At 40.8% G+C, this 27089-nt stretch overlaps 2 protein-coding genes across 3 annotated transcripts in view; one reads left to right on the top strand and one right to left on the bottom strand.

Annotated features, from left to right (window-relative positions):
• The window catches only part of RIN3 (Ras and Rab interactor 3), a 133696-nt gene extending 126365 nt beyond the window's left edge, over positions 1–7331 (top strand). The window contains exon 10 of the mRNA XM_070753586.1: positions 4401–7331. Within this exon, the coding sequence (XP_070609687.1) occupies positions 4401–4709 (309 nt within the window). The 3' untranslated portion in view covers positions 4710–7331. The remainder of the gene's footprint in view (positions 1–4400) is intronic.
• Positions 7332–18351: 11020 nt separating this feature from the next.
• The window catches only part of LGMN (legumain), a 43830-nt gene continuing 35092 nt past the window's right edge, over positions 18352–27089 (bottom strand). For both annotated transcript variants that reach the window (XM_070753084.1, XM_070753092.1), the window contains exons 12-14: positions 22971–23141; positions 19577–19644; positions 18352–19191 (exon numbers count right to left, since the gene is read on the bottom strand). In XM_070753084.1, the coding sequence (XP_070609185.1) occupies positions 19155–19191; positions 19577–19644; positions 22971–23141 (276 nt within the window). In that variant the 3' untranslated portion in view covers positions 18352–19154. The remainder of the gene's footprint in view (positions 19192–19576; positions 19645–22970; positions 23142–27089) is intronic.

Below are 27089 nucleotides of genomic sequence, written 5' to 3'. Positions count from 1 at the left end.
AGTCAAAGGAGAACAAAGGAAGATGAAAGGACTATAATGAAGCACAGTACAGTAAAGATGTCACAAGCCAAGATATTTCAGAAGATATTTCTTATTTGTAAGAATCTCTAGTACTAGAAGATCCAGTTAGAACAGTGTTCTAAAGCAGACGACTATGGGAGCTGATAGAATGCCAGCTGAAAGATTGCATGCAACAAAAGAAGAATCAATGAAGATTTTAACCAAGCTATAGCAACATTTATTTATTTGGTTGATTGATTGATTGATTTGTCCAATACATAATGAGGGTTTTAGTGGGTATTACACATAGTAAAATACATAATGAAGGTTATAGAGGATATACTCATAGTAAAATATAACATATCTGGAGAAGAACAGAGTGCCCAGCGGATTGGAAGATAGGTTAATCTACATCTCATTTCCAAAAAAAGAGGAGACTTAACAGAGTGTGCAAGCTATTGTAAAATATCCTTAATTCCACATGGTAGCAAAATAATGCTTAGGATCATCCAAAGCAGCTTAGAACCCTGTGTGGAAAAAGAGATGCCAGATGTTCAGTCTGGTTTTAGAAAAAGCCAAGGAATGTAAGACACTCTTGCTGATGTGATATGAACATACAGTATACTCTCCCCTGATTTATTCAACCTATACACTTAACATATATTAAGGAATGCAGAATTATATAAACACATACATACATGCATGCATGCATACATACACCATATATGTGGTCATCCAGATTTGCTTTGGACAATGAGACGGACAACATATAAATTTATTAAATAAAATAAAATGAAGGCTGGCATTGAAAAATAGTCAAAGAGAAGGATGAATGCTTTTGAATAATGGAGATGTAGATGATTCCTAAGAAAATATGGATTGCAAGCAGCCAATGAATGAGTCATAGATCAAATAAAAGCTAGTGTCCTCAAGGCAATGATTAACTGAAAAAAATCATCCACTTTAGGTATACAATGGGCAAGATGATAGACTAGAAAGTGATTGTTAACTACATCAAATGAATAAATTGAAATAAGAAACACTCAGGGAGGGGTAAAGAGGGAGAAAGAGGAAGTAGATAGGTGAAGAGAGGGATGAAGGAGTGGAGGGAAGCAGGGGGGGAAGAGGAGGAGTAAGAAGATAGAAGGAGGGAATGGAGATAGGAGGGGAGTGTAACGGAATGAAGGAAAACAGACTGATGAACGGGATAAAAAATAGGTATGAAATAGGATACTGATTTTTGTTTGACTGATTAAAAATGTATAAATATGTATGTTTTTAAGGTACAGTGGTACCTCTACTTAAGAACTTAATTCATTCCGTGACCAGGTTCTTAAGTAGAAACATTCTTAAGTAAAAGCAATTTTTCCCATAGGAATCAATGTAAAAGCAAATAATGCAAGCAAACCATTAGGAAAGAAATAAAAGCTCGGAATTTGGGTGGGAGGAGGAGGAGGAAGAAGAGAATGAGGAGAGTCGCTGCCGAAGGAAGAAGGTGAGATGAGGGGAATCAAAACAATCCAAAACTTTAAGACTTAAAAGAGGGACTCTGAGGTGACAAGGAGGAGCATGTGCCTCCCATACACCCGGCGCAAGGCTGCCTCCCCTACACTGGCTCCTGCTGCTGCTTCCTGCTGCCTCTTCCTTCCCATGCTGAAGGGCTCCCCTCTCCTCTTGCTCACTCACTTTGTAGCCGCTGCCTTTCCTTCATTGTGGTGATTCCTTGGCTGCCCAGAGTGAAGGAGCCCAGTTTCTTTTCTCTGGGCGCTGGCAGAGGTTTATTCCCTGTCCAAGTGCCCAGAGAAAGGAAAATGCTTTGTTCGCTCTGCACTTCCAAAGCCTCCTTAAGCGCCACTGAAAGGCTCCTCTGGCTGGGATTAAAGGGGGGATGACAAGAAACTGGCTGGGCCTTCGTGCCACTCTCAAATTTCCTGGGCAATTTTCTAACCTCAAGGTGGCAGCAAACACTTTTTTTCCATATAGTGTAACAAGCTTTACATGTGTTTATCTAAGGCTAGGGAGTGTCTGGCTTTTGTGCTCTTTCTACACATTGCAAATAGTTCTTCAGATATTACAATCAAAAGCTGCCTTCTGAGTTTCAAATCTTTTACAGTTAGGAGAAATTGATCAAAACAAAAACAAAGCGTTTTTATCTCAGCTGAAGACTGTTTGTCTAGCTTGCTATGCATTTGTCTGCCCTGATTAGCAGTTTCTTTTATTCTCCCATGTTAAATATTAAATTTCAAGATAAACATTAAGATACAATCTAACATAAAGTCTGGCTTAGGGCCAGACACTTTCGAGACCACCTGGTAGAAGATCCCAGCGACTGACAAAGGGTCCATAGATTTGGTCTTCTCTGGGTCCTGTCAGCTAAACAGTGTGGGCTGGCAGGTCCACGGGGGAGGGCCTTCTCTGTGGCTGCTACCTCCCTAGATCCTGACTACCCTTACCCTACTGGCCTTCTGGAAAGCTGTAAAGACCTGGTTTTTCCAGCAGGCCTGGGGCCGTTGATCTGATAGTGTACCATCGGGATCTGGCCACAAAGGCATGCATGATTTTAAACTGTTGGTTTTAAATTGTTTTTAAATTGTTCTGTTACAGATTTTAATATTACACTGTATGTTTTATTTGTTTTGGTTATGAGCTGCCCAGAGTTCTTAGAGAGTTGGGCGACATACAAATTGAATGAATGAATGAATGAATGAATGAATGAATGAATGAATGAATGAATGGGAGAAGGCAGAATGAAATAACAATACAAAGTAAAAGTGATATTTAAAAAACCATAGCAACCAAATTTCTAACAAATAGGATACTCAAATTTCTTTTAGTTCAGAGAAAATAACCACGTAACAACCCCTCTATAAATTTAAACAAATAATATTAATAAAGTCCTGATAAAGAAACACTCTAAAATGCCAATGTTCTTAAAATATTCTTCTCCTAACTTTAACAAATTTAAATTGTCAAATGTATATAAAACTTTATATTGAAAACGCTGCAATAAGACCACACAGTAAGTGGTCGATTTGGGACCTCAACTGAGGCCAACATTTCTGTTGCTAAATGAGACAATTGTTAAGTTTTGCCCCATTTTCTGACATTTCTTGCCACATTTGTTAAGTGAATCACTGGAGTTGTTAAGTTATTAACACAGTTGTTAATGAGTCTGGCTTCCTCATTGACTTTGCTTGTCAGAAGGTCACAAAAGGTGATTAGATGACATCATGTCACAGCAACTGTTATAACTACAAACTATGTCTGAGTTTTGATCATGTGACCATGGGAAAGCTGCAACAATCATACATGTGAAAAATGGTTATAAAGTCCCTTTTCAGTGGCGTTGTAGCTTTGAACAGTCACTAAATGAACTGTTGTAAGTTGAGGACTACCTGTCTACTTTTGGGCTGTTTTCTTCCAAAGCAGGGGTGTCAAACTTGATATCATTGAGGGCTGTATCAGTTGTGTTTGACCTCAGGGGAAGCCAGAGGGCATGGCCAGCTTGACATTACTTGTGTTGGGGGCATCGGTGGTGGCGCTTGGGCTCAAGCGTTCTGCCAGCGAAAACAGGCTCCTGAGCTCCATTTTCAGCCGCGACATCCTCCTGCTATCCTTGAGGGTGGGGGGAGAACGCCGTCCGTGTGCAGCTCCCCTGGGCTCCATTTTCACTGTCAGAGGGTGGCAGGGGATCAGTCCTTTGCTGTTTCTAAGGTAACCCTGTGGACCAGATCTAAGCACATTCCTGTCCTTGAGTTTGACACCCCTGCTCCAAAGGAATTCCCCTGCTTCATAGTTTCAGTCAAGAGGTTTTCCCAGCCCTATCAGAAGTGGAGCTAAATCTAGGGCCTTTTGCATGGAAAGCATTCATTACTTAGTTTCATCAAAGCTTAGAACATGTGAGAATCTTTAATCTTTTTGAAGAAATCCAACACACTTTCTGTTTCCTCAAATCATATGACTAAAAATCATTAACTTCTTCCACATTCCCTATCAGTCCTGACTTTCAATTACTTAACTATCTTAATCCAAGCTTGTAGTAAAACTGATACTGCTGACCTCTGCAGTATCTACTCTTATATACTTGTCCCATATTTTAATGTTTTCTTCCACATCTTAACCTTTAAAACCATATTTTAAAACAGTATTTATTTAATTAGATTTTATAATGAGGATGATGAGGATTATATAAAAATAGTATTACTGTATTTTAATAAAAATAGTATTATTTCTCTTTTAACTTTTAGAAATTTATTAAAAGCAGTTTGTTAGTTTTTAATGACTTGTATCCCAATTTTTAGTAGTGAAAAGATCGGACACAAATTTTATGCATAAATAGGCTTGCATTTTAATAGGATGAGTATCAATGTTATTTCAAAAGTGATCTTCCTTTTTTCCAGGATTTCATTGCAATTTCTTTTATGGAGGTTGATGCTAAAACAAGGACACTGGCATATCGGACCGACTCCACGACTCATCTGTTAATTCAGCAGTGCGCTGAGAAATTTGAAGTGTCAGAGCCCCAGGACTATGGGCTGTTTCTCCAAGTTGATAACAAAACTATGCAGATGGATGATGATGCCCTTCCTTATCAGATCAAATCCCATCTCCTGAATAAAGAGCCCAGGCTGACTTTCTGCTTTATTTATAAACAACTTGGTGGAGAAGAGTCACCGGTTCCCGTTATCAAAGACACAGATGCCTTGTAGCAGCAAGGCTATCCTCTTGAAGCAAACTTGCTTTAGATGTTTCTTCTTCGAAATCATCTCCTCCAGCAGCAGAAACTCTCCAAAATACAGTTTCTGTTCTAGGTGGTGACATGGATAGCATTTGCAATCCTCATCTGGGGCATTTACTTGATGGAATTCATTTGCAGTTATATATGGAATATCTAAGGAAAGTTCATTCTTGGAAAGGGGAAAAAATACCACTTGAATAGAGCCTCAAACCATGAATGGCTGATATAATGTTAGTGCCAGATTCCTTGGCACAAAGTAAATGGTCTTGAAGTTATGGACCTCTTGGCAAATTGTTAGACATTGTAGCATCATCTCTTCAATGTATAACAGAAAGGGTGCAAGTTGTTTTTGATGGTCATCACAGAAAAATCAAAATGGATTGGATTTCTCTTTAGCAGAACAAAAATTAATAATGGTAGCTCGGAATGATTAGATTCTCACATATCCCGCCTAAGATGGCCTACAATGCCCATCTAATGGTAAACTGATGTGGGAGGCTGTAGAGGTCTGTGCACTTACATAAAACCTCAGTGTATCAATATAGTTTCTACTGATATGAACAAAAAAAATATCTGAGTGTCCATCTCTCGTGTTCTTTTTATGTCTGTTATATTTTCTACTTGCACACATTGTATGACAGCCAATTCACACCCATCTTTATATTTCCAGGCACAAAATAATTTGCCATGAAGATACAATTAACAATCAAGAGTCTGACCATAAATTAATGTAGAAATGTTTTCATTCCATGTCTCCTCTATCCCATTATTGTTCATAAATACATTCTTAGGAGTGTATCAGAAAGCAGTTTTGCATCAGTAATTTACTTCTCAAAGGAGAAGAACTACATGCCCAAAGTAGAAGCTTTACTTTTGCATGCCAAACCCTCTATATAGGACTGATAATGATACCTGCTAAAAACCAGGGAGAACTGTTGGCAATTAGATTAGGTGTGTGTATGCCTGAGTCTAACCTGCATAAGGTAATCACCTTTATACCTGGATGAAGAAGGAAAGCATCAGCCTAAGAAGAGATGACAAGAGTGGAGAAGGCAAAGAAAAAGAACATTATTATAGCAAAAGTTTTCATGAATCACAGGCCTCTTCATTTATCTGTGTCTTTAAGCTTTCATACAATTCCTTGTTGCCATTATAATAGGAGCTATGAAAAAACAGTTGATTTGAGGAATCATTGTTGTCTTCTACTATTGGTCCTCTGAACATTTCATGTTGGGTACAGAATGTGGCTCTTCAGAGCTCTCCACAACAATACAAATCCAGACACATAACCTGGCCACGAGAAGCTGAATCTTGTGTGTTAGTTTAATGAGATGATGGTTTTCACACATGAATCTGTGATGGCATCCAATAATTCTGATATTTACAATCGGTCATCCTTTCATCCCTCCATCCATCATTCTATCTATCTATCTATCTATCTATCTATCTATCTATCTATCTATCTATCTATCTGCCTATCTATCTATCATTTGGACTACTTGTTCAGCAATAATTCAAAGTTGTGATGGTACTGAATGAATTGTGCTTGCAACTGGTCCTTGAAATTTTGATTTGGCAACTTGTTTGCACTTTTGACGTGTCTCATAGTCATGTCACCATTTAGAATCTTCCTTACTGGCTTCCCAGAAGCAAAATCAATGGGAAACTGGCAGAGAATGTTGCAAGTCATTGTCAATCATTTGCACTCTTCTCCCACCTGCTTCCCACTCACCATTCTCCATCCAACAACCTTCCTACACTTGCACTGTGCCTTGTGGGCTACTTACATGGCCTCCCCTTCTGGGCATCAGCTACTTACCTGCTGCTTGTGAGCCCCCTGGAACTCACTTAGCAAGCTGTAATCCTCACCTAACAATAACTATGGGGAAGTGTCAGGATTGCCATCACATGATGTCACACTTAGCTTTAGAAATTCTGGTCTAATTTACTGTTGTTATCCAAGAAATATCTATATCTATCTGCCTGTCTGCCTATTGTGTTTGGCATCTAATTTTGGCAGCTGTTTGGCTTACCATTGATCAGTTAAGATGCTAAACTGCTTTGGCAGAGGCATAAATCAACAATTTTGTTAGGTAGCTCTGCTGGACTAATATATTGTCATCGTCAGTGTAAGAGGCCTTTTCTGCCACACCTTACAGTTATGTATTATTTCTTTTAAATCTGATATTGAGAAGTGTGTCACCTTTATCATAGCATTTCATAAGATCTGTGCTCTAAGAAGACCTTCAGAAATGTATTTATTTTCATGATTTATACTGTGTATTTTAAGGTAATGGAAACAATGTTAACAAAGACTTTGGAGTGGAAAAGCTTTAGTCACCCAGTTTGCCTGTCTTCAGTCCTCTAATATCAGTTTGATAAAACAGTTTAGAAAATCACAAGATAACCTTTTGTACTCAGGGTCTAGAAGTGATGTGGCTATTTGTATGGACTGTCTTTATCTCTTGAAACAATTATGCATTATTGTGTGAGTTTATAATATAAATCATATGTTGTCTGAGGACATTTCCCCATATGCTTGTTTTCTATTATTGTCAACTTTGCCATTAAATTCCTATGCAAAAGATTTAAATTTGCTTTAAATATTCCTTAGTACAAAAAAATAATTTTGGGGTTGACTATAAATATATAAAACGTTGAGACTACCTTGCACAATGAACTGCAGTGGAAACTGATATGCTCATTTTCCAGAAGACAAAATTAAATGAGGTTGATTCTTATAATCTCATAGGATGTTCTGATACCTCAATTTTATTTCTCTTTATTATTTTTCTGGACAAGTGGGCACATTTTCATACTAGATAACATAGCAGCTTTCCCTTTATTTATGGAATCTTTTTTTTTAGCAAGTTAGGGACAGGAAGCACAGTGAGATATAAAGGGAAATATTTTCAGGGTGACTGGTACCTAGAGCTACCAAGCTATGAATCCCTGGGTCTTAGATTTGAAGTGTGATTTAAGAGAAGGAGAAAGAAAATAACTTTGGACATCAAACAGAATAGAGAGGTATTCTGTCTACCTAAAGAGAGGAGAGGAGCAACCAAGAAGAGCCAGTCCAAAGCACTGTATTCAGCTGCATGGACACCATGTACTATACAATGATGTACTACTCCTTCATGCCCAAATTGATTACTGGGGATCAGTCTTAGACTGGCCCAAACTGTGTTTGGACTAATTACACCTGATCCATTTTCTATACGAGTCACATCAAGAAAGTGAGTGTTTTAACCTATTGTATGTTAAGACTTTATAATTTCTGTTTCCTAATTCAAAATTGTGAGAAAATGTGCCTTTAGTTTCCAAGACCCACAGTGACATGGGTTCCAGTGGCCTGACAAAGTGATGTAGTTATCCTTGATTTAGAAAGTAGACTGAGAAGGCATAAAGTGTTGTGGTTAGCTCTGGCCCAGCTCCTGCCCCAAGGACTGTGGATGTGGGGGAGACATCCACATGCTGCAGGCCTGTTTTACCCCTGGTGGAATCTGCTGATGAAGGCTCTTCTGACCAAGAAGACATGAGTGACAGGGAGGAGGAGAGTGTGGCAGACAGCTCAGAAGGAGATCAATTATCTATCTCCTCCTTGGATTCAGAACAAGAGTTAATGATACAGCCACGCATGCGGAGAGCGATGCATAGGCAGCAACAACTGATAGATTATTATCAAAGAAAATGAGGCCACCTGTGGTTGGGTGGGGCTGTGGTAATTAGTGAGGCTGCTATAAATAGCAGCCTGTGGGTTTGGCCATTGTGGAGGATTATCTGATCATTGTGTTTCGTGACTGCTTTACTGACTTTGACTTTTTGTGTGCTGATTTTTCCCCGCTTTGAAACTAAACCAGAGCAAAGTGTGTTTCACTTTGTGAAAGAAGAAGGACTGTGAATTGTCTCACAGCTGCAAGCTAAGTATCACAGAACTGATAAGGGACTTGTACAAATTACCAGTTTGGTTGGAGATGAGTGCTCTTTGCTATACCAAAAGAGGGCTTAGTTTAAGTGAATTTTTATTATAAAGAACATTGTTTTGAATTTTCAAACGTGTGTGTGTCTGAAATTTGTACCTGTGATTTTTTGGGAGGAGTCTACCAGAGAGCCCGACAGAACATAAAGTATCTTATTATGCTGAAATCTGTTAGCTTTCTTTGTTGTTGGTCAGTCACTAAACTGTGTCCAACTCTTTCTGACTTCAAGGACCATGTCTGACCTTTCTGTTGTTCTCCACTATCTCCTGGAGTTTGCCCAAATTCATGTACACGTGTCAGTGACACTATCTAACCATCTCATCATACTGTCCCCTTCTCTTTTTGCCTTCAATCTTCCCCTCAACATTCCCCAAAACAGCTTTCTATTTAGTTTTATTATATTTTTAAGATTTATGCATACAAATCAGCAAGTGCAAATTGTATGTGGATTTGTGTCTTTTACAAGTTGTCACAAGCGGACAATCTCTGTTTTAAGATATCTATGAAATGTAGAAGTCTATGAATATTCTGATTGCCGCTGTAGACCAGAATTGAGGTCCAATCTCAGTCAGCCCCGAAAGCTTTAAGTGAGGTTCTAAGAGATTTCAAATTTTAGAAAATAACATTTTTATAAGACAGAAAGAGAAAGCTATTATATTTTTGAAGGGAAGTTAATCATATAACTATAATTAACTTTGCCCATTATAAATATACCGGTATATTTAAAAATCTTGTCAGATTCTATTTTTGCCTTGGCCTCAAATTGTGGCTTTCTAGAAGCAGGTAATCGGAAGGATGCACATGGCCTTTGACCCTGAAAATGTTGCACACTTCTGTCCAGGATTCTGGAACTAAAGCTGCAGCAACAGCAGTTTTGTTGACATGAGACACAGTCATGTGAAAAATTAGGTGGAACATTCCTCTAGTGACTTAGATTATTCACATGACTTTATCAGCTGATAGTGCAAAATTCACTGAGCTTCTGGGAACTCTGCCTCTCTGAATTAGTCACCTTGTGTAATTTGGATAAACATCTACTTCTTCTTCTTTTTGTCTACATATGATGTGGGGGAAATCTCATGGGAAAGATTTGTAATTATCCTTAAACTATCCACTGTTAACCTCTCCTGATTCCCAAGAAGTCAGTAAGGGACGTCCATAAGTGCACCAGCATGCCTTCCCTCTTACCAGTATCATGTATATAAACACTGTTATATCTTTGTATACCTCCAATACGTAATTGACAAAACAAATACATAAAAATAAATAAAATAAGTAAAATTCATTATAAAAGTTCTATCAATACTTCACTATTCACCACTGAGCAAAAAGCAGAGCCCTTTTCATCCCAGACATAAAAATCAGCCATGCCCTGAACGGGAATTCCCATTGTTCTTCCTGTTCAGGTCCCTTTGTGTTAATGCATGACAAGATTTTGCTTAATGAATTGGAACTTGTACTTTTAAAAACAGCTTGATTTTTAAGTTATGAGTTAGATTCATGCTAGGAGAGAGTAACAAGTCTAGCCAGTTCAAAGGAAAAGAGGATGAAGAAACACAGACTCCTAGCAAACTGTTTTTTAACTTAGAGTAGGTCTGTCAAACTCCTGGCCCACAGGCTGAATGGGTCATGCGCTAGCCACGCCCACAGCCAGTTTAGCAAAAGGGGAGGAGTCCTGATATATCACATGATGCCGCCATGACCATGTGAGCTTGACACCCCTTAGACGAATGTACTTGTAAAGATGTACAAGATTTTCACTTTCAATTTAATGAAAATGGAATGGAATTTTATTTTTTCACATGGTTATATATAAAATTAACTGGGGGAGGAAGGGTGTTGCATGGAAACCATGAAATTGTTTAATTTTGAAAGTATATTTACTTTTAAAAATATTTTTCTCATTTCTATTGCACACATAGAGGATTGTGAAAGCACTCAGACATAAACAATTGAGGATTGGTTTGTTATCCAAACATTATGCAATATCTTTGTGTTATAGCATTGGCCAAATAAAGGAGGCTTGAATAGCTCTCAAATACATTGAACTGGAGCCAATGACTTCTAAGTGGCAAAGTAATCATTCCATGTATTTTCTAATTTTATATTTAAAAATATGGTGTTTGGGAAGGATAATTTGTCTACCCAAGTAAGAGTTTCAACTGAGTGTCACCAAGCAAATATGGAAAAGTTTTAGGACACTTTAGGATACTGGAGCCTTGGACACAAAGTATATGTCCACAATAAACATTTTTCCTCTTTTTATCTTACTGAATCAGAGCTACATGTCATAAACCTGTGGCAATACCATTCTTTTATTGCTGGCATGACAACTAAATGAAGGTGTCTATGAAGTCACCAGGAGTCAAGTATTATTTGAAGGAAAACTTTCCCCGTAGAAGCCAAATAGCAGAAGTGGGAAGGAGGAAGAAAGTAGAAGTGAAGGATCTTGTATTCATGTGGTTCCAAAGTTGCAAAGACTGTCTGACTCAATGGATATGATTTATCTGTGTTAAGAAATAGGAATTCTATCATTTACCTGGGAATATGGGGCCTTGAACCCAACTGTATTTTTAGGCACATACAAGATTCCACAAATAGAAATTTATCCATTCTATGTGCTTTCATAAATGGCTTTGTATTAGCCAGCAGAGTGGATTTCTGGGGCTAGAGCTGTGATGTGCCAGAGGTGGCAAGCAGCACCCACTCTGTCAGGACACAAACTGTTGCTCCAGATCAGATCCACTGCACATGCATGGATCTGATCTGGGAGGGACACACACACACACACATTGCATTATGGGTGCAGGTGCATGGGCATGCTTTCGCCATGCAACAACAAAATCACTGGGCTAGGGAGTAGATAGAGATTGTATCTGATTTGTGTAGAATTTATTCATTCCCTGAGAGTAGGCAACAATGCAGGTGTCCATTCCCATAGAGTCACAGAATTCAGAAGCCAAGAAGACATTTCTTCAATGAGTCATAGGATTAGATTAGCAACTCTTGAAGCCTTTTTGGCGACGTTGTTAAAGTGGGCTTTGGCATTTCGGTCTTTTGATATGAGTATTCCAAGGACTTTTACGGGGTGAGGGTTGTCTGTAAGGTCTTGTTTATTCAACTTGTATTTGGGGTTCTGATTCTTTTTACCAATGTGTAGGACAGAGTATTTTTTGGTTGAGTTTTGGAGTTGCCAGATGTTTGACAATTCAGACACAAAATCAAGGTCTTTTTGGAAAGTAGCTGTATAATCTGTGGTGTTGAAATGTTTTCCATTGTCGGCAAAGAGAACGCAGTTGCTTGTAATGTGATCGCAAAGGTCATTTATATTCAATTTGAGATTATGGATAAAAGGATGAATTCGGTTAATGAAACTGATTTGCGACAACTGATGGGACAATGGGACAAGGTAAGATGATATATGGTTAGTAGAATCCGAGACCAAGCTATAAGGAATAAATTGGAATCACTTTATAACATGTAAATAGAGACATTGCTCTTCATTTAAAATGGTATATATAAGAAACACCCCCAATTTGGTGGTGGGGTGTGAATGTTTGTCTGGTGGTGGGCACCGATCACAGAGCACTTGATTTAGGTTGTGTGTGAGTTTTATATTCTATTTCTTAAAAATTAATTAAAAATAATATTTTTTTAAAAAGCAAAGGTCATTTATATAGAGTATGAAGAGTGTTAGTCTTACCGTGTTTTCCCAAAAATAAGACACTGTCTTATATTAATTTTTGCTCCAAAAGTTGTGCTACGTCTTATTTTTGGGGAGGTGCCTTATATTTCTCAAATAAAACAAATTAACAGGCAGAAAAGTTGACACCCCCAAAGAAAGTGTACCATACAGAACACTGATTACGGTACGGTACCTTTCAGTATGGCACCCACACACACAAACGACGGCACTTATATGGTACAACAGTATACTCCCACTATTGCAGCTTCCGGCCACCAGAGGAACTACAGTCTACGCACTGTAGTGGAGACTGTAATAGCGGTGAGACAGCAGCAGACTGTGTCTGCTGTACTGGATGGTACAAAGCGATGGAAGGGGCCAGCAGGGGACGCCACATTATTACGGTACCGCTTTGAACAGCTTTGAATGGTACCGTATGTTTTTCCACCGTACCATATGTAAACTTGACTATGCCTTATTTTCGGGGGGTGCCTTATATTAGCAAATTCTGCAAAACCTGACATGCCTTACTTTCGGGGTATGTCTTATTTTTGGGGAAACAGGGTAGTACACTGCCTTGGGGTGCGCCACTGTTAACCAGAACAGGATTAGATACGGTGCTCCCTATTTTGACAACTTGTTGTCTGTTGAGAGGAACAGTTATCCAGCCATGAAGGGATCCTGAGATGACGTAGGATTTCAGTTTTAGAAGTCATGAACAACTGAGTTGAAGGGTTTGTAAATTGTATCTATTGATTTGCCCTGATGGAGATGCATAGTCCATATGTTCTTGCAGTGAAGGAGTTGCAGGTTACAAGATTTTTTTTCTGAAACCAAATTGTTTGTATTTGGTTGGATCATTGATCATCTGATCATTGATCATTCTACAATGATCACTTGGATTGTAGAATTTTTCAGTAGAAATTTCATGAATATTTTGGACTGGAAATCTTAATATTAATAAATCTTAATAAAAACAAGAAATGTTATCAACCACCATTGGAAACCAGTGCTACTCTAGTAGTTAAATGTCAATTTAATTAATTCAAACTCTAAGTAATGAATTGCCAACCACCCTTGAAAGATGAGGGATAGGAAAAATAATCAGAGCAAGGAAAAAGTGCAATGTCTTGAGTTTTTTTTAAGGAAGAAGACATTTAAAATTCAGACAAAGCTAACAGCAGCAGGAAAGCTTATTAGCTTACTAAGGTCTTTAGAGAACAGCGGTCACAGGATCAAACCATGTTCAGCAGTTCTTCGTTGGCTAATTATTTACTAGAAGCAAAAGGAAATAGGAAAAACAAGGAAACAGGCCAGTAAATGTTTTCAGAGGAAAAGATTGGGGAGGGTCATTTCAAATAAGGCACAATTTTTCTTTGGAAACTGAAATTGTGAAAACATGCTGTGGGTATTCTTTCACAGTCTCCTTGCCAGAGAGCCTCCTCATGGATGGATCAGCTGAAATCTTGGTTCAGAACAAGCAGTTTGATTTGATGTCTTTTTGCTAGTCGGGGTGATATCTCGGTAACACAGCCTTTTCAGAATTTAGCATCTTAAAACATTTTGGGCATTTATATTCTCTGAAAATGATTAATAGTCTCTGGAAATGTATTTATTTATTTATTGGACTTATATTCCGCCCTTCTCCAAAGACTCAGGGCAGCTCACAACATATAAAAATACAAAAACCAATTCAAAATCCAATAATTAAAACAATCTAAAACCTCAAATTTAAAATCATACAGCCCTACTCACTCCTACCAGAGTTATACTACAGTCCGGAGCTAGATGTTCAATGGCCTCAGGCCTGCCAGCAGAAGTAAGTTTTCAAAGCCTTACAGACTGTGGACTGTGGGGATTGTGGGGGCAGCACTAATCTCCGGATGGGAGTTGGTTCCAAAGGGGCAGAGCCATCACAGAGAAGGCTCTGCCCCTAGGCCCCATCAGATGACATTGCCTGGCTAATGGGACCTGGAGAAGGCCGACTCTATGGGAACTAACCAGGTGCTGGGACACATGAGGCAGGAGACGGTCCTGTAAGTAATCTGGTCTTAAGCCATGTAGGGCTTTATAGACCCTACCCAACACTTTGAATTGTGTCCCTAGACCAATCGGCAACCAATGGAGCTCGTTTATGTTCACACGTTTTGCATTTTGCACTATTTGCAGTCTCCAAACGTAAGTGACTGTGACAAGTGACTCCCTGTCCAAATAGGGCCACAACTAGTGCACCAACTGCACCCGTGCGAACACCCCCCTCGCCACAGCCGAGAAATGGTCTTCTAAACTCAGCTGTGGATCGAGGAGAACGGTCAGGTTGCAGACCCTCTCTGAAGGGGGCAAAAGTCCTCCCCCCAGAGTAATGGATAGACAGATGGGATTGTCCTTGGGAGGCAAAACCACAGCCACTCCATCTTGTTGGGGTTGAATCTGAGCCTATTAATGCCCATTCAAACCATCACAGCCTCCAGACACCAACACATTACTTCCACTGCTTCACTGAGTTGACACAGAGTGGAGATGTAAAGCTGAGTATGATCAGCATACTGAAGGTAATTCACCCCATGTCGTCGGATGATCTCACCCAGTGGTTTCAGGTAAATATTAAACAGCAGGGGTGAGAGGACTGACCCCTGGCAAATCTCACAGGGGGGGGACCTAGGAGTTGACCTCTGGCATCCTGCCAACACTGACTGTGACCGACCTGAGAGGTAGGAGGCAAACCACCATAAAACAGTGCCTCAGACTTCCAACCCCTCCAGCTGGTGTAGAAACATACCATCGTCAATGGTACTGAAAGCCGCCAAGAGGTCAAGAAGCAACAGGATAGGAATGACCCCTATCCTAGGTCCACCAGATATCAACCATCAGCACAACCAAAGCAGTTTCAGTGCTGTAGCCAGGCCTGAAACCAGACTGCCGAGGGCCCAGATAATCAGCTTCATCCAAGGACCATTGGAGCTGGAGCGACACTACCTTCTCAACAATCTTCCCTATAAAGGGAAGGTTGTACACAGGACAATAGTTGTTTAAAACAGCTGGGTCCAGGGAAGACTTCTTGAGCAGGGGGTGCACAATTGCCTCCTTGCAGGGAGCCGGAAAGGACCCCTCCCTCAGAGAAGTGTTGACAATCACCTGGACCCAGCCCCGTGTCACCTCCCTGCTGGCTGAAACCAGTCAGGACACGGGTCGAATAAACAGGTGGCGGAACTCACAGCTCCCATGACCTTGTCCACTTCATCAGGCATCACTAGGTCATACTCCTCCCACACAACAGGACTAAGATGAGCCTCTGTCACCTCGACTGACTCGTTGTCAGCCAACACTGCATTCTGGTCGGAGTCAAGATCTGTCCGGATCTGAGCAATTGTATCTGCGAAAATCTTATGAAAGTCCTCAGCACTACCCTGCAAAGATTTGTGAACACACACACACAGTTAAGGAGGGAGCGAGTCACCCTAAACAGGGCAGTTGGGTGGGATTTTGCAAATGCAACCAAGGTGGAATGATACACAGATCTTGCCACCTCTTGCCATCTGGAGCGGAACCACCTAATCAGATCCGCCTCCTTGCAGGAGAGGATTGAAGCCCTAAAATCAAGCTACAGCAGGTAATGATTTGACCATGACAAAAGTGATATCTCTAAACCCTTCAGATCATGATTCAACTGCCCGAGGAATACCATGTCGAGAGTGTGAGCCTCCCCCCCGTGAGTCGGACCCTGAATTACCTGGGTCAGGTCCATGGTTGACATGGAAGCCATGAACCGCTGCACCATCCCAGAGGATTCGCTGGGTCATGGCACATTAAGGTCCCCCAAGACTACAAGTCTGGAGAACTCAACTGCCAACCCAGCTATCTCAAGTAGCATAGACAGGGCTGTTGTCACACAGCTGGGAGGCAGGTACGTGAGCAACAAGCCCACCTGAACCCCTAGGTCCAACTTCATAAGGAGGAAGTCACAACTGACTGGCTCGGGTGCAGTGAGCCTGCATAGGCCAAAGGTCTCACAGGCTAGGATAGCCACGCCTTCTCCTCTTCTCTGGGATTGCAGCTGATGCCACATCCAAAACCTAGCTGGGCACATCTCCAAGGGGAACACCTCCCTCGGGACCCAGCCAGATCTTAGTCGCACATGCCATGTCGGCCTCCTAATCCATGAGTAAATCCCAGATGAGGTGAGCTTTATTTACAACCAACCTGGCATTAAGCAACAACAGCCTGAGCCCAGAGTCTGGATTTTGCCTATCACCAGTACCCCAGGTAGAGTTCACAGGGCCGGAACAAGGGATCGCTTTTAAACATTGAGCCCTTGTTCCCCAAGAGCGGCCTACCCCATGGCTCCCACCATATCAGCCTCTCCCCACCAGTATATTCCGGCCCTCTGCCACCCCAGAAGTGGGCTCCCCACTCCTCCCACCTCTACTCTGCCAGACAGTAGAACTACTGCAAAATAATGTTTTCATGGGGCATCAGAAATGAGGCATCAAAGGTATTTATGTTAAAACACGACACATCTAGTTCAATGACTCTCAACTTTAGCAAGTTTATGATGTGTGGACTTCAACTCCCAGAATTAAGATGTCTACCTGTCTTAAACTTGCTGAAGTTGAGAAACACAGGAATAAAACTATGGGAAAAGTTTAGGAACTGTATAGTACAAGTATGATTAGATATAACTTTTTAATAAAGAAAATTTAGTGGGCAAACCCCAACATTTCATTTTCCCATATCCCCTTTCCCTGGAAAGGGGATTTTAAGTGACAAAATAAATACCTTGTTCTTGTGCAAACTTGAAACCATTTGTTTCACTTACTAAAGCACTAAAAGTTCCCAAATCTTTGACCAACTACTTCTGCTAAGTCATAAAATTAAGATCCCATCTTCTAGTCTCCCTTCCTACCTCCACCCACCCACTGGCTAAGATTTTGTCCATTCAGGAGTCAGTGTGTGTGTGTGTGTGTGTGTGTGTGTGTGTGTAAAAAAAAAAGTCAAAATGGCAGCCATAACTAATATAGTTGGCAATCTTTTTATATAACTCATGTGAAATAGTTGTAATAAGAGCAGGGTCCCACTCAGTCATGGCCACCATATTGTCTATATCCATGGTTTCAGTAGCAGGATAAAAAAAACTTGGATCAAAGAAACAAATAGTATGAATATTAGATAAATGCCATTTATCAAGGTTCACAAGATTGGCATAAATGAAGGGGGTTTTTTTGACAGCAGATCTCAAATAATTCAGATTTTCAGAATCTTCCCTCTTACTAAGCTAATTAATGAAGAACCTTTACTTTTCAATATGAAACTCATGATTGCTGTGGTTCTCTAATCTACAAGCGCCACAAAGAACACAGTGATTAATGCTAAAATAAGGTTCAAATTTCTGCCCAAATGATTTCTTTGTACAGGTTTAAGGGCCAAGAACAACTTAGTTGTTTGCTTCAGGAAGCTAGCAGAATAATTTCCAGATTAGTTTTATTGGAAAAACTTCCATTCATGCTAACTTTCCCAATGCTATGAATTTTATCTTCAAGCAATCTTTCCTAAAATCCTGGGGAACTCTAAAGATTACAGAAAGCACTTCAGGTTTCTCAGGTAAAAGCCTACAGGTAATAAACAATAAGAGCCGGGGTGGTGCAGCAGGTAAAGTGCTGTACTGCAGGCCACTGAAGCTGACTGCAGATCTGAAGGTCAGCGGTTCAAATCTCATCATCGGCTCAAGGTTGACTCAGCCTTCCATCCTTCCGAGGTGGGTAAAATGAGGACCCAGATTGTGGGGGCAATATGCTGGCTCTGTTAAAAAGTGCTATTGCTAACATGTTGTAAGCCGCCCTGAGTCTAAGGACAAGGGCAGCATAAAAATTGAATGAATGAATGAATAAATAAATAAGCAAACAAACAAACATATCGCCCATTTAAACACAAAAACTACAGAAGCGCACAAATGGTTTATCAACTTCTTTTTAATTCAAAGTTTGCCCTAAATATGGCAGTGTCTCCTATCAACCTTTGTAAACATACATCAGACTTTAAAACAAACACAATATATATTCTCTTTCAGGAGAAGCTGCAAAATAATTCTTCCCTCACTCCTGAGCTTCGAGACCTTGATTCCTTCCTTAATGAAGCTGAATCATGTTAAAGCGTTGTAGCACGTCCCGCTCCCACCCCCAGCTTTAATGAGGAGGGATTGATGGCTTTTTATTCTTGCAATGTAAACTTTTTAATTAATAATGTATCCTTCAAATCATAAAAGCACTGGCCTACAATTATAAAAACCAAGATTATTACATTCACAAAAGGGAGTTTTGGGAAATCTATTGGGTCACCCGTAAATGGTTGAGAAACCCAAAGCCTCTGTAAAAGGATTATAACAAACATATTTCAATTCATAAGAAGGGCTTCCACAAGTCAGCCCATTCGTAAAGTATTACAAATAAAAGTATCCCAGGCTGACACAGAGGAATCCAGGTGACAACTGGGAGGGCTCTGAAGAACCAGGGAAACCCAGAAGCAGCTATTGGAGTAAAACACAGACCTGGGTGGGATCACAGCACTGCATATTGTGAAAACTTAAAAGTGTAGCAACCAGTCACTTGTTTTAAAAATACACGTGGGCTTGTTGCTTTGTAACATATGCCTGTAAATGATTTTGCTTTGTGTTAATTCCTTGTTGATTATTCCAGATTAATGTCATGGTTATTGATTAATTGATTTGAAAGGAGGTAGATTTCACTGGAATGGATAGTTATCCAAGGCACACTTGATCCATGGCCAACTGTATTCTGCAGGAGGAAACAATGATAAATCATTAAAACATAGCATTAGTGTTTTATATTTATACATCAAAATGTTATAAAGTACCAACCACTAAAGCACATTTTTACAGAGCACCAATAAAAATGTCTTAGCAGTAGACTAGGGCTGACAACAATGGACAATGGATCTTGAAATCCTACTGAGATTACATTATAGAAATTTGAAAGCAAATTAGTTTTTCAAAAAAATTAAAATCACATGAAGACAAGGAAAATTCCATCCAGGAATGTCACTGCTATATCCTTTATGGCTTTTAGCCTCCCCTTTTTAAAGTGGCCTTTGATTATAAAAGATTATAAAATATTGCCCTTCAGCAGATTAATAAAATACAATGTGCTTTTTTTTTTTTACCTGTCAACGGGATACCCTGTTTCACAGACGTTTACCAAGGCGTATAACTGTCTCAGAGCATATTCATACTGAAAATAAACACAAACAAGAGAAATTACTTTTCACCACCCAATAAGCTATTTTCTTAGATTTTATTAATAGTATTCCTGTTCAATGGATTTATCCATTTTCTTCAGTTGCTCAATTTCTGAAAACTCAGAGAAACTCACAGCAAGCCGACATAACAATAGTAAAACCAAGAGCAAAACAGCCAATCTGATGTACCTTCCCTTAAAGAAAAAGTAATGCTCGTCTTCAAATGCTCTTCTCAAGAACTATGTTGTTACAGCTCTTCAGAAGCATAAGGGATGGATGCCCAAATAATGGGATTTACTATACCATCACTGAAAAACCTCAGCAGGAGACTGCAGATGGCATACTCATAAGTACATACGGTAAGCACCGTTCCCCGTAAGCTGCACCCGTGAGCAGGCGCGCACCCCCAAATACCCCCGTGCGCGCCCTTTTCCACGGGTGCGCGCTCCCCATCCCCCTGCCAGCCCGCGGGGGGGGGGGGGAGGCGCCGGCAGTAAAAGGAAAGAGAGCCACCCCTGCCTCCCCACCGTGCCTCCGACCCCCTTGCACCCCTGGCTTCTCGGCCCTGCCCCTCGCTCGCCCGATCCTCCCCCTCTCCTCCTTCGCCGCCTCCTGCTTTGACGCGCGACTTCTCACGCCGCCGCGGCTGCGAGATGAAAGCGCTGCCAGCCAGGGGGCTGCGAGAGAGTGCTTTCTCCGCGGACTTCGGGAATGCCCGCCCCGCCCCTCGCAGACCCTTCGCTGGGAGCGCTTTCATCTCAGACTTCCAGCAAGGGGGCTCCAGTAGAGGCAGGGCAGGCGTTCCCCAATTGCAGGGTGATCAGCTGTGAGGTGGAGCTCGGGAACTGAGGCACTGACGGCGAGGGGGCTGGGAGAAAGCGCTCTCCCAGCCCCCTTGCCGTCGGTGCCTCAGTTCCGGAGCTCCGCCTCACAGCTGATCACCCTGCCGCCGCCCCACGGCTACTGCAAGAGAGAGAAGAGAAAGAAAGCAAGAGAGATAGAAAGAGTGAGAGAGAGAGAGATGAAAGGGGGTGAGAGAGAGCTAGCAAGAGAGAAGAGAAACAAAGCAAGAGATAGAAAGAAAGAAAGAGTGAGAAAGAAAGCAATAGAGAGAGAGAGAGAGAGAGAAATGACTCTTGATTTAAAGCATATGATAAAAAGCACCCAAAAAATAACAGAGAAAAACCCCCCCAGCCGTTTGTGTGTGTGTGTGTGTGTGTGTGTGTGTGTGCGTGAACTCTTGAACCATTTCCAATAGCTCACCTCTAACTGGAAATAGTTCAAGAGTTCACACATACACACACACACACAAGGGGGGAGGAGACAGGGATGGAAAAAGAGAAGATAATAATAGTAACAGATTTGGTTTTGTTTTATTATTAATTTCTTTTAATAAAAAAGAGGATTTTCTTTCCTTATTTATTTATTTATCTATGCCGCCCAGTCCCAAAGGGACTGTCGCTCAGACACTATACTTTTCTGCCCACAGCGGGAAAAAATTAGAGGGAACATTGACGGTAAGTCATGATGCCTAACAAGACTTCTTCTTCCGATTGCCCCAGGTGGGCAGATTCAACCTGAGGAGATGGTCCCACTGATATATGCCCGAGCCATGTGAAGCTTTCCAAGTGACAACTAGCACCTTTAATAGTAACCTGAAGCTAGATGGCAGCCAATGCAGCTCTCTTAGTAGTGTTTTGTGCAAGGATTTTTTTAAAAGAAATTATTTGGCACACCTCTAACAAGTGAGCCTTCTCCTGCTGGATCATCTGACACTTTTGAATGATCTTGAAGGTCAGCTCTTATAGAACAAATTGCAACAGTTCACAAGTGAAGTGACAAAGCCATGGCTGACCTTTTTATAGGCATAGTTGAATCCAGTGGAGAACCCAATTTTCTATCATGACGTAGGCACACACCATACCAAATTTCCCCCCTCCAATGGATTATATTTCAGTAATTTTTTATTCTGTTGAACAAAGTTGGATTTCACAGCAAATAAAAAATGAATGCTAAGAAGTTTTACCAAACCAGGAATGAGGAATCTTAACCTTTCACTCTTGAAGAATAACTTCCAGCAGCCCCAACCAATGTGGCCAAATCAAGGATGCAAGAAATGGAAGCTCAGAAACACTATGCCCAATATATCTTACAACAGGATATAAAATACACTGCTTTCCCAAGGCTGCTGCAATGTTATCTTATTCAAAATCAAAGTACAGTTTTACCTCATCTTACGAACGCCTCTTCTAATGAAGTTTTCAAGATACAAACCCGGTGTTTAAGATTTCTTTGCCTCTTCTTCCGAACTATTTTCACCTTACAAACCCAAGCAGCTGCTGCTGGGATGAAGGGGTTTCTTTTTTTCCCCTTTTTTGAAGAAAGAAAAGGGAGGGGCGGCTTGGAGGAGGAAAGATTTTGCAGAGAACAACGTGCTTGCAAAGGCACTGAAAGGGTGTCTTTTGAAGAAAGAAAAGGGAGGGGCGGATTGGAGGAGGAAAGATTTTGCAGAGAACAAGGTGCTTGCAAAGGCACTGAAAGGGTGTCTTTTGAAGAAAGAAAAGCGAGGGGCGGCTTGGAGGAGGAAAGATTTTGCAGAGAACAAGGTGCTTGCAAAGGCACTGAAAAGGGTGTCTTTTGAAGAAAGAAAAGGGAGGGGCAGCTTGGAGGAGGAAAGATTTTGCAGAGAACAGCTTGCTTGCAGAGGCACTGAAACGGTGTCTTTTGAAGAAAGAAAAGGGAGGGGCGGCTTGGAGGAGGAAAGATTTTGCAGATAACAACGTGCTTGCAAAGGCACTGAAACGGTGTCTTTTGAAGAAAGAAAAGGGAGGGACGCCCCCCCTTGTCTTTCTTCCTTCCCACTCACCCTTTAGCCTAGCCTTGCTTCTTCCACCCGCCCCCTTTAGCTGCTCCTCCCTGCCCTCTGTTCGCCTCCCTTCTAAAGTTTGGGATTTTCCTGAAGGATTTGCACGCATTATTTGCTTTTACATTGATTCCTATGGGAAACATTGTTTCATCTTACGAACGTTTCACCTTACAAACCTCCTCCTGGAACCAATTAAGTTCGTATGATGAGGTACCACTGTATCTTGAAACAAGCCCTTGACAATTCCAGACAACTCTATTAAGATTGTAAGATTTACTTCTTGCTCAAATGGAAAAACAAAAATGAAAATGTTCATAATCCCAGTCAACCAAATGACCAAATTGAACTTTTGCTTCCTGTACAAATATAACAGACCAGTTTTTAAACTGTACACAGTTATAAGTAAGTCCAGTTCCAATCCCGTTATCTCCCCAACACCTTGAGTTAACTTACCAAAGGATTGTGCCAGTTAAAGCATTGTTTTTTAAAGTGATCCATTGCTGACTCGTAGCAGTCATAATTTCTGAGCTTCAGTCTAGACAACAACATTTTATTTGCATGCTCTTTAGAGCCCGTTAATAAAAGGATGATCTTGTTCATTGATTCCTGAATCACCTGTCTGGCCTAAAAGAGAAAATACAGGGAAAAAACCCAATCTTTTTAGCATCTTAGAAATGTAACAAGAATTCCTCAAAAGCACCAAAAGAATGAATGGATGCTGGAACAATTTTCATTTTCTTTCGTGATAAAGTAAACCAAGAACAGGCTTTTACCATTACCAGTGAGACTAGTAACTCAGCAACCACTAAGTGAAACATCACAATTTTCTGATTTTGCTTCAAAATTTCATTTTGTAATTGCAAGGACTGGTTGCAAAAGTTATTTTTTTCATGACTGTGTAAATGCAAAGAATTGCTGTATAAGACAGACACTAAATGAGAACTGTCTATATTCACTTGCACATGAATGTTTTCTCTCCTACAACTGGCCTACAATCATCTTAATAGCTTTTCAAGGCCAAATTTTAGGAAAATATTTGGTCCCATGCCATTCATAACACTTGTTCTTAATGTTATCTTCCTCCTCATTCAGACTGATATTTTGTTTTTTAAAACACTTTTTTGAATTTCCCAATCCCCAATTATTTATTATTATTTATTATTTATTATTTATTATTATTATTTATTATTATTTATTATTATTATTATTATTATTATTATTATTATCCCCCCCCCAGAAAGAAGTAAACATTTTGCGCCCCCAACTCTTGGATCTGGGCCCCAGTGGAATTTTAGTGTTAATATTTATTATTTTACTTATTATAAGCTGCAAGCATACTATTGGCTGGGGAAGGCTGCTCTACCCACTTACCTGGGAGTAAGTCACACTGAACTCAGTGGAGCCTGTTTTCAGTTAGAGAATGCTCCTACTTGTCCAGCTGCAGGTTCGCCACGCCATTCATGGCTACCACGGTTCCCGCCAAGAACAAGAAAAACCCACCCAGCTGCCCCACCCCTCCTGGCCACCTTTTCTTCTAGGTTCGGAGCAGTGTGCAACTGGAAAAACACTCCCTTATCTGGGGGAATTGATGAAGTGGGACCACACATGTTCTCTGGGGTCACACGCACCCCCCCTGTTCAACTTTTTATTAAGTCTGCACTTCTATTTCTACTAGTTTTTTCTCATCATTCCTATCAACGTTTTCCTCCCGCTTAGGACTGTGTGACTGTAACTTGTTGCTTGTATCCTAAGATTTTTATTAATATTGTTTCTTCATTGCTTATTTGACCCCTATGGCAATCATTAAGTGTTGTACCACATGATTCTTGACAAATATATCTTTTTCCTTTATGCACACTGAGAGCATATGCACCAAGACAAATTCCTTGTGTGTCCAATCACACTTGGCCAATAAAGAATTCTATTCTATTCTGGCACCACTCCATGCCCCCTGTGGGAGGTACCCCATTATTTGAGAAGTTAATGGAATTTAATATACTCAAAATGCACTAAGATTTAGATCTCAATATTTTCCTTTAAACCAGATTAAATCTGAACCCAATACATTTTTAAAAAAATGATATTTCAAGTCTGCATTGACACCTGAAATGAAGTCTGCATTATTTAACTCAGCTGAAATGAACCAGACTACTTGCACTTTATCTATTTTTAGCTCACTGATTGTTTAACTTCCCTTTTCTTAAGAACATCCTTGCCAATCTTCCATACAATAAAACATCCAAGTTTAATGCTTCTGGTGCCAGACTTTAATAATAAAAAAGTATAATGATAATGATAATAATAAGACAAGACTTTTGGAGTTCAGCAATTTGCTATATAGGGAGGACTATGGCAAACTGGTTAGCTGGTCTTCCATTATCCCTGCTTAGTATGATGAACTTTAAATCAACAGTTGTTACTTGCCTAATTCAAAGTAGAAAGAGAGAGGGAGCAGTTCTCCAAAATAGATAGTTCCTCCCTCAACTACTATTGAGAGAGTAGTACAAAGTACAGTGATACCTCATCCTACAAACCCCTCATCATACGAAATTTTAAAGATACGAACCCCGGGTTTAAGATTTTTTTGCCTCTTCTTCCGAACTATTTTCACCCTACGAACCTGCCGCTGCTGGGATGCCCCGCCTCCAGACTTCCGTTGCCAGCCGAAGCGCCCATTTTCGCGCTAGTGGGATTCCCCTGAGGCTCCCCTCCATGGGAAACCCCACCTCCGGACTTCCTCATTTTTGCGATGCTGCAGGGGAATCCCAGCATCGCAAAAACGGACGCTTCAGCTGGCAACAGAAGTCTGGAGGTGGGGCATCCCAGCAACGGCAGGTTCGTAAGGGGAAAATAGTTTGGAAGAAGAGGCAAAAAAATCTTAAACCCAGGATTCGCATCTTTAAAAGTTCATATGACGAGGGGTTTGTAAGACAAGGTATCACTGTACTATGTACTACTCTCTCAATAGTAGTTCCTAGCACTACAATTCAAAGGCATCATTTACTGCTCAAATACTGAAATACATTTAATAGCACATTTTCAACCCTTTGGGGAAAAGAGTAGCATGAATTAAACATCATGTTAAATCATGATATACTGTAGTTTATTTAGTTTACGTGAATTTAGCACAGATTGAGATATACAGTAGTAATAATCCGGATTAAGCATGATTTAAAATAAAGGTGAGCATTTATTTTTATTTTTGCTAATTGGGGAGCCACATTTTACACACTGGGACAGAGGGGGCAGAATAAATGGAGCCAAGATGCAAAGTAGGCGTGTTACAGCTGTTTTTTTCCTGCTTATGGCAAGGTCCCTTTTTGTAAAGCTTGCATTATAAAATGTAAGATATTTCCCTAGTGAGAAAGCCATACTGCTTTTGAGGGGGGGGGGATCACTGTCAGTGAAAGGCTTGGCATGAACCCCTGTGGCTTCAGCTTGGTCAGTCTCATCTTAGCCCAGTGTTTCTCAAATAGTGGGGCGTGCCCCCCTGGGGGGCACATAGCAATGCCAGGGGGGTGCATGACCCCAGGGAACATGCTTTTTTGCCGCAGAGAGTAGGATATGTGTCCTACCTGGCACTTGTACCAGTGCCTCTATCCCGTTCCTCGGTGTTGTATCTAGGGCAGCCCGTTCTAAAAGAAAACGTCTCGCGAGTTCTAGAAGTTTGATTGAACTCGCGAGACATTCGCCTGGTGCACCAGTTGCGGCCCTATTTGGACAGGGAGTCATTGCTCACAGTCACTCATGCCCTTATCACCTCGAGATTCGATTACTGCAACACTCTCTACATGGGGCTACCTTTGAAAAGTGTTCGGAAACTCCAGATCGTGCAGAACGTGGCCGCGAGAGCCATCGTGGGGCTTCCTAGATTCGCCCACGTATCTACAACACTCCGTGGCTTGCATTGGCTGCCGATCAGTTTCCGGTCACAATTCAAAGTGTTGGTCATGACCTTTAAAGCCCTACATTGGCATTGGACCAGAGTACCTCCGGAACCGCCTGCTACCGCACGAATCCCAGCGGCTGATAAGGTCCCACAGAGTTGGCCTTCTCCGGGTCCCGTCGACTAAGTAATGTCGTCTGGCGGGCCCCAGGGGAAGAGCCTTCTCTGTGGCGGCCCCGGCCCTCTGGAATCAACTCCCCCCGGAGATTAGAACTGCTCCCACCCACCTTGTCTTCCGTAAACTACTTAAGACCCACCTATACCGCCAGGCATGGGGGATTTGAGACATCTTTCCCCCAGGCTTATTATAATTTATGTTTGGTATGTATGTGCTGTTTGGTTTTTAATTATGATAGGGTTTTTAGTTTTTTAATACTGTATTAGATTTGTGCCATTATAATATTGTTTTTATCGTTGTTGTGAGCCGCCCCGAGTCTTTGGAGAGGGGCGGCATACAAATCTAATAAATAATAATAATAATAATAATAATAATAATAATAATAATAATAATAATAATTATTATTATTATTATTATTATTATTATTATTATTATTCTCTTTTAGAATTGGCTGCCCTGGACACAACGCTGAGGAATGTGATGGATACTGGTACAGGTGTCAGGTGGG

Source organism: Erythrolamprus reginae, chromosome 1 (assembly GCF_031021105.1).
Source record: "Erythrolamprus reginae isolate rEryReg1 chromosome 1, rEryReg1.hap1, whole genome shotgun sequence".
In the NCBI taxonomy this organism is placed as follows: domain Eukaryota; kingdom Metazoa; phylum Chordata; class Lepidosauria; order Squamata; family Dipsadidae; genus Erythrolamprus; species Erythrolamprus reginae.
This window is presented reverse-complemented; position numbering and strand designations above follow the sequence as displayed.